Below are 12,500 nucleotides of genomic sequence, written 5' to 3'. Positions count from 1 at the left end.
ACAAATCATACTATTCTCAAAACACCATCACAAATTCATCTTTTTCCAACATACTCCTCTCATTCTCCACGATGAGAAGGACAACATTAAGAGTAGTATGATTAATCGACGAGAGACGATGAAACTAACTATTCTCAAATTGATCTTAGAATTGAAGAGGAAAAGAAGGGAAAAAATGGAAGAAATACTAGATTGAATAAAAAATGGAACAAATAATTTTTCTTTAATATGTGTTATGTATAATAGATGAGGAAAATGTGTATTTAAAATAAGACGTGATTATAGTGTAATTTAATCATCTTTCAATAAATTGGAGTGTAGTTTGTTAAAATATTAGAAATAAAAAAATATCTTTGGAATAATACGAGAGTATCTTAAAGTAACGTATGTGTTTGGTTTAGTGATGATAAAAAATAAATCTTGTATTTGAAAGGTCTCAAGTTTAAGCTCCGCTATTACATTTGACCGAAGGTAAATGTAAAAACACAAGTGCTCTTTCAGCTTTCAAGACTTTTTTTTTTGGTTGATTCTCGTCACTTCTATATCTTAAACTTTAAACACCATCTCTCCACTCAAAATCTTTTCTACAATAAAAATTAAAAAGAGAGAGTATCTTAGATTATTTATAACTTAAAATTATATTGTTATGACTTGTTCTTCTATATTAAGGTCCAATTTGAATTAGCTTATTTTTTAGGTTATGCAAACAGCTTATGCAATTTTTATGTATTATTATTATAAGTTTGTCAAGGTAATACAATTTTCATTAGTATGAACTTGTAAAATAGTATAAAATTTAATTTATATTGCATAAATTATTTGCATAAGTTAAAAAATATCTAATCCAAACGGGTCATAAGTCAATGTTAAGTTCATCTAAAAAAATCAATATATATCCTCAACATAATTTTTTTTTTTTTTTTGATGATCAACATAATTTTTTTTTAACCGGTGACCATTTACTTTTATTTTTTTAAAGATCCTTATTATTGATTTTTGACAAAAAAAATAAAAATTAAAGAACTACTATTTAACAACTAAATTAATAAAATTTGTTATTTTATTTTAGGTTGGAGAAATAAACAAAAGGTTTTGGGTACCCTTTTTTCAACATAAACAAATTCAGTACTCATTCATTGATTCAACAAAAGAGAAGAAACCCTTAGATTGAGAAAGAAGAAAAGAAGTAATGGAGTGCGTTTTCGGATTAGTCGGTAATGGTTTTGCTATCGTTGTCGCTGATACATCTGCTGTTCATAGCATCCTCGTACACAAGTCCAATGAAGACAAGATCATGTTCCTCGATTCACACAAACTCATCGCTGCTAGTGGTGAACCCGGTGACAGGTTTCACTCTTTCATCATCTTCTTTGATTCGATTCGATTTCTATCTAACAAGTTTTGATTTTGATTCTGATTTGTTTTCACTTTCAGGGTTCAATTTACTGAATACATTCAAAAGAACGTTGCTTTGTATCAATTCCGTAATGGGATCCCTCTAACCACCGCTGCCGCTGCTAATTTTACTCGCGGCGAGCTCGCCACTGCTCTTCGCAAGGTTACCCATTTTTATTATTTTTTATAAAGTTTCCTTTTTGTTGACCTAATTTTTCATGGTTTGATTTGATTTAATCTAATGATATAAACTATAGTTTAATATCTGGTTTTAGTTAGTTTATGTGAATTGGGTTTTTTTTTTTGTACATAAAAAATGTGTATTGTTAGTTTAGATTATTCTTTAGTTGAAACTCTTTCTTCATTGCAAGATGATAGATAGATATATAAATAAGTAACCCAAAACTATGACTATTGTAATGGGCAGAAATATTCATACCTTGTTTTTTGTGTCTTGACAGTGGTGTAGTATAATTATGGTCTGTGAGATGAGATGAAGATGAAGACAGTTATTTTTTCTTTATTGGATAGGCAAAATTTAGTATATTAGTTGTTAATTAGTATTATTCTCCTTTTATCGTAGTTTGAACCGTAGTTTGAACCCTAGTCTTAACTCCTAGCTCAAACCAATTGAGCTACCCATACTTGTAAGCTTTTAACCGTAGTTTGAATCGTAGTCTTTTAACTCCTAGCTCAAACTAGTTGAGCTACCCATACTCGTAAGCTTTTAAAAGTAGTTTAACTCCAGGCTCAAACTATTTGAGATACCCAAACTTGTAAGTTGTAGCTACTACGTCTCTTGGTTTATGTTTGGCATACCCTCATCTAATCCCTCGATGAAACCATACATAAATATATCCAGCATTTTGGTTGAGGGAAGTTTGCTTTTCCTGTTCTGTTTAGGAATCTTAAAGGGCTTTCAGGATTATCATATCATTAGCTTTTTGACACTACTAATGTGAAGAATAAGGTGGTCTGTGTAAAAGGAAAAGGAAACATTTAGTAAAAGTTGATGCAGTGATAACATTCGTTGCTTTGGTCGATTGGATATAGAGATATACATATTTGGATTGGTTGTTGGTGAAGGGGAATTTTAGACTGCTGAGTGGATAATTGGAACTGCTGAGTTGGTGTTTTTGTTGTCACGGAATGTTAGTGGCAGATTGGGTAATAGCTATGTGTGCTACTGTTGCCATGGAGTGGTTGTTGAAATTATGCTATGTAGCAGTGGTGTCTGAACCCATTGGTAACATGTCTGCTTTGATATAAGTGTGAGAGCAGGAGTTGTTTTATCATAAGTGGTGATATCCTAATAATTTCTGCTCAATTGTCTCAATTTATATGCCATCACTCTAAGTTATACATTTATCATTTATGTAGTTTTACTTTTTTATAGGACTTTCTGTACTTCCTTTTGCTGCAATCTTTATTGTCGACAGAAGATTTTTTGCTGCAATCTTTCTTTTTTAAAGATTCTTTTCCAGTGATATACACATAAAAAACATATCCTCCCACCATTGGTGACTTAACACACTTACCTATCCTGACATTGATCTATAGAATTGTGGAAAAGAATTAAAAGCTTTTGTAAATTTAGTTATTGATATGCTTAAACTTATGTTGTTTTGCTAATAGTGATTTATGGATAATGAGTTTATTTACACGTGAATTTGGTTTTCTTCAGAACCCATACTCTGTGAACATCCTTCTTGCTGGTTATGACAAAGAGACAGGCCCATCACTATATTACATTGATTACATTGCAACACTTCACAAGCTTGAAAAAGGAGCTTTTGGATATGGTTCTTATTTTTCTCTATCAATGATGGACAGACACTTCCATAGTGGAATGTCCGTGGAAGAAGCAATTGATCTCGTTGATAAATGCATTTTGGAAATCAGATCAAGGTTGGTTGTGGCACCACCAAATTTTGTTATCAAAATTGTTGACAAGGATGGTGCAAGAGAGTACGCATGGCGTGAATCAGTCAAGGACACTCCTGCTTCAGCTTGAGTTAATCTTGTTCCTTATCTTGATCAAACTATTTTACTTTCGCCTGTGCTTTAATATTTCAACATTTTGTTTTCACTTTATCTTGGTGGTTTTGAGATATATTCGAAAACCGCGGTCTCTAATGGTCGAAAGTAAGACAATTTGTTGTTTGAATTAATATGTATGACTAGTTCTACTCATATTTATGACAATGCATGAGATAGGCTTAGATTTTAATATACCTCAAGCCGGTAATTTCAAAAATTGAAAGGGTTGAGTAGCACTTGAGGAAAGATCGAGTGAAAACGAGTTAAGCCATTTATGTTTTTGCAAATGTTTCTAATTATGTTTGTGCTAATCATGTGAACTACGATAGAATGTTTTTACAAATCAATTGTCCACTGCATAAAACCAGATATAGCAGTATTACTATTAGACAGAACTACCCTTCTAATGTTCTTGAGGTAACCAACATCTATGATGGATGTCATCTTAAGATTGACAGATTCATGAGGAAGAGAGGACTTGATAATGAGAGCCTCAGAGTAATATCCACACATGAATTGAACTCATCTATTTATCTGTAGTGTGTATTTGGAAACTTCGCTTTCCATGGTAGAAATGCATGGGCACCCATGTACTGTAGGTTCGTATTTTTCATAGTAGAATTGCATGGGACGCGATAAATTGCTTGCAGATGCTGTTTCGAACACACGCTTGAGCTTAAAACAATTTTCAGCAGGAACACTATGTAATACTAGTAAGCAGCTTTTGTTCAGATATATTTCAATTACTGTCTTCAAAATTATCACTAAATTCGTTTTTGTTCCCTAGTATTTATTTAAACTCAGTTCATTTCCAGCTTAAGGAACACTCAATAATGCCACCAAACAGATATTAAAAGCACTCAGTGGTTATATAGCTTCAACAATGAGTCATTTTCACCAAGTTTAGTCGTGGAAAATATTAGTATAATATAACATGTTTATGTGAGTTATCTCCATTTTAAAATGTCACACATTTTTTTTGTGATAATTCACTTGTATTTTTAATGAAAATTATTAAAAATTTTAACATTGCAAATCTAATGTAACATAGATGATTAATTCTTAACAAAATTTGGCTTTACAAGCCAAAAGGTGTATTATTTTTGGTGGTAAATAGAATGAATATAAGAGTAACGTTTTGGGAAAACATTCTCATGTTAGTAGGGGTGAGAATAAGTTGGAATGAGCTAGCCTTTGTAAGGTCTAAGTCTAGCCTTGTAAAATAAGATTAAGGTTTAGGCATGATATTGATATGCAATATGTAATAAGCTTATTTTTTAGGCACAATTCTAGCTTTTTAGCTTGTATAAAAATTATTTCATATGAACACATTTAAATAATCATATTTATATTTAAATAGATCAATAAAATTAAACCCCATTTCAATATTTAACATAATATTTTAGAATTTTTTAATTCTATATTAATAAAATCTTTAATCTAAAATACGCAGAAAAATTAACATTATTGAAAAAGTTAACGAATTATAATTTAAACAAAAGTATTAAATTTAATATAATAATAATAAATATTATTATTCACTAGTATTTTTTTTTTTTTTTGTATTCATCATATACTTTCGCTATATAATAGATCAACCCGAGACTATGCATGCAGATTTGAAGATATGCTTCCAAAGTTTATTTTTGTGCCCATTTTTTAAAAAATCTTTAGCCTTCTCTATTTTAAAAAAGTCTCGCGTGTCTTGGATCTAAATAAAACAAGTAATAGATACTTGTAGGTCGGTCTAACTTATTCTCACTCTTACATTTTAGGATTGCCTACTTCTACATTCACACATATTCTTAAAATGAAATTCGACCTTATATTTTAAAAAGTAGTATTATTTAAAAAACTAAGAATTAATTAACACATAAATATAAATATATGGTTTTTTTTTTTTGACAAAATATAAGTTGGACATGTCAAATAACATTTCTCTATTTTAAATTTATTTAAGAAAATAAAAATTTACAGAAAAATTTAGACAGTTTGATTTGGATCAAACGTCTAAAAGGAGGTTAAAAACCATTTATTTAAGATGACGAATGATTCGGACGAATTGGTTTATTTGTGTGCGAGAGAGAAAGAGTTCACTCTCCACTCACTCGTCACTTTGTTGGGGTTTTTGTTTTTCCTTACAAACAAACAATACTGTAAGCAAATTCCAAAACCCTCTTTTTTCTTTCTTCTAATTTTTTTATTTTCCTACACCTTATTCATGATTATAGCAAGTTCTGATTTCAATTGTTTGTTCATCATATCTCCGTTTAGGTTGTGTTTCTTCTCAGAAGAAAAAAAAGTGTTTTTTTTTTGGGGGTATTTATTTATTTATAGGTAAGGTGGATTATAATTTCTAAATGAAGAAATAACAATGAAACATTGAAGAACAAAATGTAGGATTGCAATTTGTGACATTATGTTTTATTTTAACAAGATTAAACTACTATCGTGTGTACCATGATTGTGTGATTTAGGTTACACCAAAACAAAGTTTTATGATTTAGGCCCTGTTTGTTTCAGATTTTTCAGCAAAAAAATCTATTTTTTTTTTTTAAAAAAAAATCACTTTTTTATTTTATTTTATTTTCGTTTCAGGTTTTTTCAAAAATCATTTTAGTAAAAAAAATCATTTTTTCCTTCGAAATGAAAAGCTATTTTTAATAGCTTTCTTCAAAATCTATTCTTTTGAAAATCATTTATGATTGTAAACGAACTGATAATAGCTTTAGATTTTCCTAGTTTGTTAATATATATCTCATTTTGGCTTGTTAAAAAAAAATAGCTTTAGATTTTCTTCAAAATCTCTACAAAAAAAATCTTAGTTTGTGTGTTTTTCCATTTATGTTTATTAATAGTGTTGTTATAGAGCATAATAGCAGAGCGGATTTAGGGTATTGTGCAATGCTAAATGCTTGTGCAATGTGCAGTATGATTTCTTATAGTGGCTGTAATGGTCGGTATTATGGATTTAGGGTTTTGCACGCGAAAAGGCCACAATGGTTTTAAGAGCCATGGCCTGAAGTTTTCCTGCTAGCTCCTTCTCGTGCAGGGAGCAGAAATAGAAGAAGAAATGCAAGAGAGGAGATGTGCAGCATTGGAATGTTAGGTTGCGGCAATAGGAAATCATAAGATGTTGTACACAGACGCCATTAGTTTTTAAGGTTTGGCATAATGGGCGTTTTTAAAAGTCCATTGATTGGCCTAAGACTCATTCATGGAGAATTGTTTCTCTCTTTGGGTCTTTCCATTAGTGACAAATTTTTCCTTAATTTTAAAAATATTTGAACAGCGGCCATCTCACTACACGCTATACCATTGTCTCAGTTTCATGTTTGGCTGCTCTGCGCCACGGTCTGGGATTACAACATAGGTCCTAGAGCACGATCCGCTCCTGCTATTGTTAGTTAGTTAGTAAAAGAAGAGAATTTGGATTCATTTCATGTATTTAATTTTTAATTTACTCTAAACGGGAGCCAACCATAATGGCTTTTTAACTTCTCTTCTCTTTCTCGTATGGTTTTTTGCCTTTGCTGAAAATGTTATTCTTTGCATATTTATTCGTCTGTGGGTGATATTTTCTGCAGAACTGAAACTTGGGAGGAGTACACTACATTTTCACAATGAGTACTGTTGGATACAGGTCAGATGAGGAATGCTCTGTCATAGGGGAAAAGGCTGAAATCGGATTTCTAGATTTTGAGGAAGAGAGATCTGTTTGCAGTTACGTTCCTGATGATGGGGCTCCGGTAATCGTATCTGTCCCGTTTGCATTTGTGAATGGGAAGCCTCAATCAGTATCTGTTGGAGAAACTGCTGTTGAATTAATAACCATTAATAATACTACTGATCAACCAGTGGACCTGTGGAGTGTTCATATTTTTGCCTCAAACCCTCCGGACTCTTTCACTCTTTCTCTCACTGAGCCTCCGCCGGAAAATTCAAATGCTGAGAGCTTTATAGAATCTTTTAGGGTGGAAGACAGGATGCTTCAGCCTGGCGAGATCTTAAAAATATGGTTGTCTTGCAAGACCAAAGACATGGGCATGTACTCATCTGTTGTGTATTTTGACGTGGGAGATGATAAAATTGAAAGGGTGGTTTTCCTCTTAGTTGAAGACAAGATCTCAAAATCTCTGATTTCCAACAGACCTTATTCAAAAGGAAGAAGGAAAGACAAATTTGTTGTAGATGCTTTTGTTCCTGGCGCACGCCCTGCAGGGAAGACAAATCGGAAATACGTAAATAGGCTCCCAAGATATGAAGTTCCCAAGGATATTAGACTCCTGCTCGAGGACAACCAGGTCCCTCAAGTCATTGAAGACGGTCTTACAAAAAGGAGTTATGGGTCTTATTTCAAAACACTAATAATTATGGAAGAGATACAATTAGAGGTAATATTTGTTTTTTTGTTGATGAAATAAACTAAAATAAGAGTACAAGCTTGGTATGTGTTTCTAATATTTGTTTGCTATTGACTTCTGCTTTCAGGATGATATGAGGACTTATGACATGGAATGTGTAACTATGCGACGGAGAGGAAATAATTTTTTGTCCATGGAGGTTCCCGGGCTTGCTGAGAGAAGGCCATCACTGGTGCATGGGGATCATATCTTTGCCAAGCTGGCTTCTGAACAGGACCAAAATTCTGCACCTATTTATCAGGTTTGGTTCTTATTTTGTCTGCATACTACCTCATGGCATTCCTCATTTGGTTAAATCAATTCTCCAGCTTTGTTGAACTGAAATTTGGTCCTCAAACCTAATCATCAGATGCATACTATAATTATTTACACGCTTGATCTCTATTTTCTGAAGTGTTACAAAAAGAGTTTGATCTGTATGGTAGTTAAAATTCTGATTTGAATTGTTAACTCCCACAATTTTATGATTATGCTTTCCCTCGGTGATTATAAATATATGCTACCCTATTTTGGTGGAATCGGGTAGAATCACCCACGTCAATTGTTGAATTTTATTATCTACGGTCTTTGAATTGATTCTGCGATTATGCATTGACACCAGGTGTCAAAGTTAATTTTGACACCAAATCTGGTCCATCAATTTTAACTAATCTAATGGTCCATGTTTACTCATTAAATATGCTCATGTGATCATTACTCTCTCTATAATTAATTACTCCTGTTTTTACTCTCCCGGTGCTGAAGAATAGGACTTTTCTTGATCCTTTTTGTAAAAAGTCCTCTCTTATTGTTACCAAAAACAAACAAAAAAAGTCCTTATTTATGTCAAAAAGAAAAAAAATCCTCTCTTATAAATTTATAATTTATAATAAGTGCAAAAACAGTATCTTTATTTTTTGTGTTTCAAAGTAGGCTGTTTTTCGTTGTAGCGAACGATCTTTATCTTCTTAAATTTTGCTTTAAGTGATTTAAGGTTTTCGTTGTCTTAATCTTAAGATTGGTGTTATGATTCTACAACTTACGATTGTACTTCCCCTTACCGATTTTGCGTAAAATCTTAATTTTAACTGTAGATATTAAGAAGAGTGTGTCCTTATCATGTATCGTAATCATTGACCATACAATGTGCCCTCACATTGGTGTTAATCTATTTAAGTTGATGACATTAGATATGGCTTATGGATTCTACCTTTGCATTGGTGATCCTAAGGCAGCTAATAGATATGATGGAACGAGCTCTTATGTGTACTTCCCATTTTAGTGGGTGCTTGTTTTAAACATCGAATAAAATTGGTTATGTTTGTTGACATTGCACTAGGCTAACCAAAGATCATATAATAAATTGGAGTTGGTGCTGGTTTTGAACCTCGAATAAAATTGGTTATGTTGGTTGATCTTGCACTAGGCTAACCAAAGATCATATAATAAATTGGTGGTTATTTCATATAATAAATTTGACATGTCTGTCTCTTTTCTTCTCTTTGAGAACCTCCTAGGAATTTGAGTTATGTTGGTTGACCTTGCACTAGCCTAACTGAAGATCATTTTTGTTTTTAACTCACCCATGTTAATATAATGTAGCTCTCGCATCTAAGTTCAACTTAATATGCTTTGGCTCTAACATTTTTATAATTTTCTAAACCATGTCTATTCATTTGGATATATTTCGCAATATCATTATCAGGTATTCTTTATATGCATATAAATATATGGTAAGTATACAAATGTAGAATCTAGGAAACACATTTTTTTATTATTAGTATTGTTAATAGTCCCACATTGGATGACATAAGCCTATAAATGAGTTTATATGTGGGAGGCATCCCTCACCTTACAAGCCGGTTTTGTAGGGTTGAGTACTTGAGTTAAGTTCAACCCAAAACTTAAGAGTATTTTTGAAGAAACTACCAATTATATTTACAGGTCTGTATGTGTGATTTTGAGTAGATGAATCCACCGCTGTGTATGACGTGCATTCTGCTATTCATTGATTTTGGGTATCTTTTATTTGTCATAAAAAAAATAAAATTACTTTCAATCAGTATAAAAATGTATTTACTGTCAGGATCCTGCCCTTTATGCAAAAACTAAAATGATATTTTTAAATTTCTGCAGGGATTTATTCACAGGGTTGAGGCTGATGAGGTCTATTTGAAGTTTGATCCTGAATTTCACCATTACCATAGAGATGAAGATCTCTACAATGTCCACTTCACGTACAATAGGCTCAATATGAGAAGGTTATATCAAGCCGTTGAGGCAGCAGAAAACTTAGGAACTGACTTTCTCTTTCCATCTTCATTCAGAAGAAGGTGCATTAAAACCACTAATCTGGTTCCCATATCTGGTTCTTTAAATGAGGAGCAAATGTCTTCAATCAAAATGATTTTGGGTTGCAAAGGGGCACCACCTTATGTGATTCATGGGCCTCCCGGTACGGGGAAGACTAAGACAATAGTGGAAGCAATCCTCCAGCTCTACCAACATCATAAGAATACTCGCATTCTTGTCTGCGCCCCCTCAAACAGTGCAGCAGACCACATACTGGAGAAACTCCTTGCTGAAAAGGATATTGAATTTCGTGAAAATGAAGTATTTAGGCTCAATGCCACAGCCAGGCCTTATGAGGATGTGAAACCTGAATTTCTCCGCTTCTGCTTCTTCGACGAGATGATATTTAAGTGTCCCCCGGTCAGTGCCCTCAAGCATTATAGGATTGTGGTATCCACATATATGAGTGCCTCTCTTCTTTTTGCAGAAGATGTTGCCCGTGGTCACTTCTCTCACATGTTCTTGGATGAGGCTGGCCAAGCTTCAGAACCTGAAACCATGATCCCTATAGCCCATCTCTGCAGAAGGGACACTGTTGTTGTTCTGGCTGGAGACCCATTGCAGTTGGGCCCAGTAATATTTTCCAAGAAAGCAGAAGAGTACCAATTCGGGGTTTCTTTCTTGGAACGATTGTTTAGATGTGAGTTATATGGCAGTGGAGATGCCAATTATATAACAAGACTTGTTAGAAACTACCGATGTCACCCTGAAATTCTCTACCTCCCTTCAAAGCTGTTCTATTATGGGGAATTGATGGCATGTAGAGATCCCACAACTTTCACGATCACTGCAGAATTTCTCCCTAATAAGGAGTTCCCTGTTCTTTTCTTTGGTATCCAAGGATGCGATGAAAGAGAAGGGAATAACCCATCATGGTTCAACCGAATCGAAGTAAGCAAGGTTGTAGAAACGGTAAGGAAGTTGATAGCTGGTGGCAAAATAGGAGAGGAGGATATTGGCATTATAACTCCATATAGGCAACAAGTGTTGAAAATAAAGCAGACACTTGAAAATCTAGATATGCCTGATGTCAAAGTTGGCAGTGTTGAGCAATTTCAGGGACAAGAAAAAGATGTTATCATTGTATCAACTGTTCGATCAACCATCAAACACAATGAGTTTGACAGAGTTCACTGTCTGGGCTTTTTGAGCAACCATAGAAGGTTTAATGTGGCTATAACCCGTGCTATATCATTGCTGGTTATAATTGGGAACCCCCATATTATATGCAAGGTACTGCCTTTTATTTAACAAACCATAACTTGATTTTATATTAATTATATTTCTGATTAACTTTATGCTGTGAAAAGAACATTTTGATATATCCTTTCATTGATTGCATTGTTCGTAAGTCAAAGCGTTCTACCTCTAAGGCGTTACCAGTTTAGTCAGTTTAGCTTTATAATTATGGTCAGAAAAGATGCAAAGAAATTTGATAATAATTAAAGACAGATTCAAATCATGATTGTTGGCTAGACCTTTTGTTCTGATAACCGTTGTTGTTTATGAAATCGTTCTTCATTGGTAATTTATGGCAGGATGATCATTGGAGCCAAATGTTGTGGCACTGTGTGGACAATTCATCCTATCAGGGTTGTGCTCTTCCAGAAAGGATAGAACGTTTTGAGGAGGACCTTGGAGAGGACTCTGGCTTTGGCTTCAATGAAGATAACACATGGCCCTCTAACAATGGAGAATTCGGCCAAGATTCCTCCCAGTCAGAGCTCCCTAAACCTGTCACTGATGAAGCTGGATGGTCTGATGGCTGGAATTCATACCCCTCTAACAACGTAGAATCTTGTCAAGATGGCTGGAACACATATTCTTCTAACAATGTAGAATCTGGCAAAGATGGCTGGAACACATACCCCTCTAACAATGTAGGATCTGGTCAAGATTCTTTCCAGTCAGAGCTCCCTATACCTTGCACCAATGAAGATGAATGGTCTGATGGCTGGAAGTAGTCCAACACATCATACTTGGGCTCTCGACATTCATGTTTATACTTTTTTTTTTGGCAATTAGTTTATGCTGACTTTAAAATCATGCGCGTTTTGAAATTGAGGCGGGAAAAAGACCTCTCCCGGTTTATATCCTTTATGCTGCTAAGTTTATTATGATGGTGAATAGAGAAAAAGAAAATAGAGGGAATTTTTATTTTTTAAATAGTTGATCTAATACAAACATTGAATCTTGAGGATTGATTAATTAGATGATGGTAAACTGGTAACTTGATTATTTGATGCCATCGACAAATTTTATGGTATATATCTAACTTATGGAATTATTGCAAGGGACAAACTGTTCATG

The 12,500-nt window shown here is 33.6% G+C and overlaps 2 protein-coding genes across 2 annotated transcripts; both read left to right on the top strand.

The window, feature by feature from the left end:
* The first annotated feature begins 1,057 nt into the window (after nucleotides 1-1,057).
* LOC123910308 (proteasome subunit beta type-2-B) lies at nucleotides 1,058-3,627 on the top strand. Its single transcript, XM_045961406.1, has 3 exons — nucleotides 1,058-1,347; nucleotides 1,435-1,558; nucleotides 3,080-3,627. Exons 1-3 carry the CDS (start codon nucleotides 1,190-1,192, stop codon nucleotides 3,407-3,409), a joined length of 612 nt encoding a protein of 203 aa, XP_045817362.1. The 5' UTR covers nucleotides 1,058-1,189; the 3' UTR covers nucleotides 3,410-3,627.
* Nucleotides 3,628-5,348: 1,721 nt separating this feature from the next.
* On the top strand, nucleotides 5,349-12,491 carry LOC123906024 (probable RNA helicase SDE3). Its single transcript, XM_045955853.1, has 5 exons — nucleotides 5,349-5,591; nucleotides 7,023-7,829; nucleotides 7,927-8,100; nucleotides 9,975-11,423; nucleotides 11,729-12,491. The coding sequence occupies exons 2-5, from the start codon at nucleotides 7,059-7,061 to the stop codon at nucleotides 12,152-12,154; spliced, it is 2,820 nt and encodes a 939-aa protein (XP_045811809.1). The 5' UTR covers nucleotides 5,349-5,591; nucleotides 7,023-7,058; the 3' UTR covers nucleotides 12,155-12,491.
* The last annotated feature ends 9 nt before the right edge of the window (nucleotides 12,492-12,500 follow it).

The sequence above is a fragment of the Trifolium pratense genome, linkage group LG2 (genome assembly GCF_020283565.1).
Source record: "Trifolium pratense cultivar HEN17-A07 linkage group LG2, ARS_RC_1.1, whole genome shotgun sequence".
In the NCBI taxonomy this organism is placed as follows: domain Eukaryota; kingdom Viridiplantae; phylum Streptophyta; class Magnoliopsida; order Fabales; family Fabaceae; genus Trifolium; species Trifolium pratense.
This window is presented reverse-complemented; position numbering and strand designations above follow the sequence as displayed.

Excerpts from the sequence above, each read along its gene's own strand:
- LOC123910308 (XM_045961406.1), top strand. The coding sequence starts at position 1,190 with ATGGAGTGCGTTTTCGGATTAGTCGGTAATGGTTTTGCTATCGTTGTC. Across the intron at positions 1,348-1,434 it reads AGTGGTGAACCCGGTGACAG|GGTTCAATTTACTGAATACA; the intron begins GTTTCACTCTTT and ends TTTCACTTTCAG. Across the intron at positions 1,559-3,079 it reads TCGCCACTGCTCTTCGCAAG|AACCCATACTCTGTGAACAT; the intron begins GTTACCCATTTT and ends GGTTTTCTTCAG.
- LOC123906024 (XM_045955853.1), top strand. The coding sequence starts at position 7,059 with ATGAGTACTGTTGGATACAGGTCAGATGAGGAATGCTCTGTCATAGGG. Across the intron at positions 7,830-7,926 it reads TGGAAGAGATACAATTAGAG|GATGATATGAGGACTTATGA; the intron begins GTAATATTTGTT and ends TTCTGCTTTCAG. Across the intron at positions 11,424-11,728 it reads ACCCCCATATTATATGCAAG|GATGATCATTGGAGCCAAAT; the intron begins GTACTGCCTTTT and ends AATTTATGGCAG.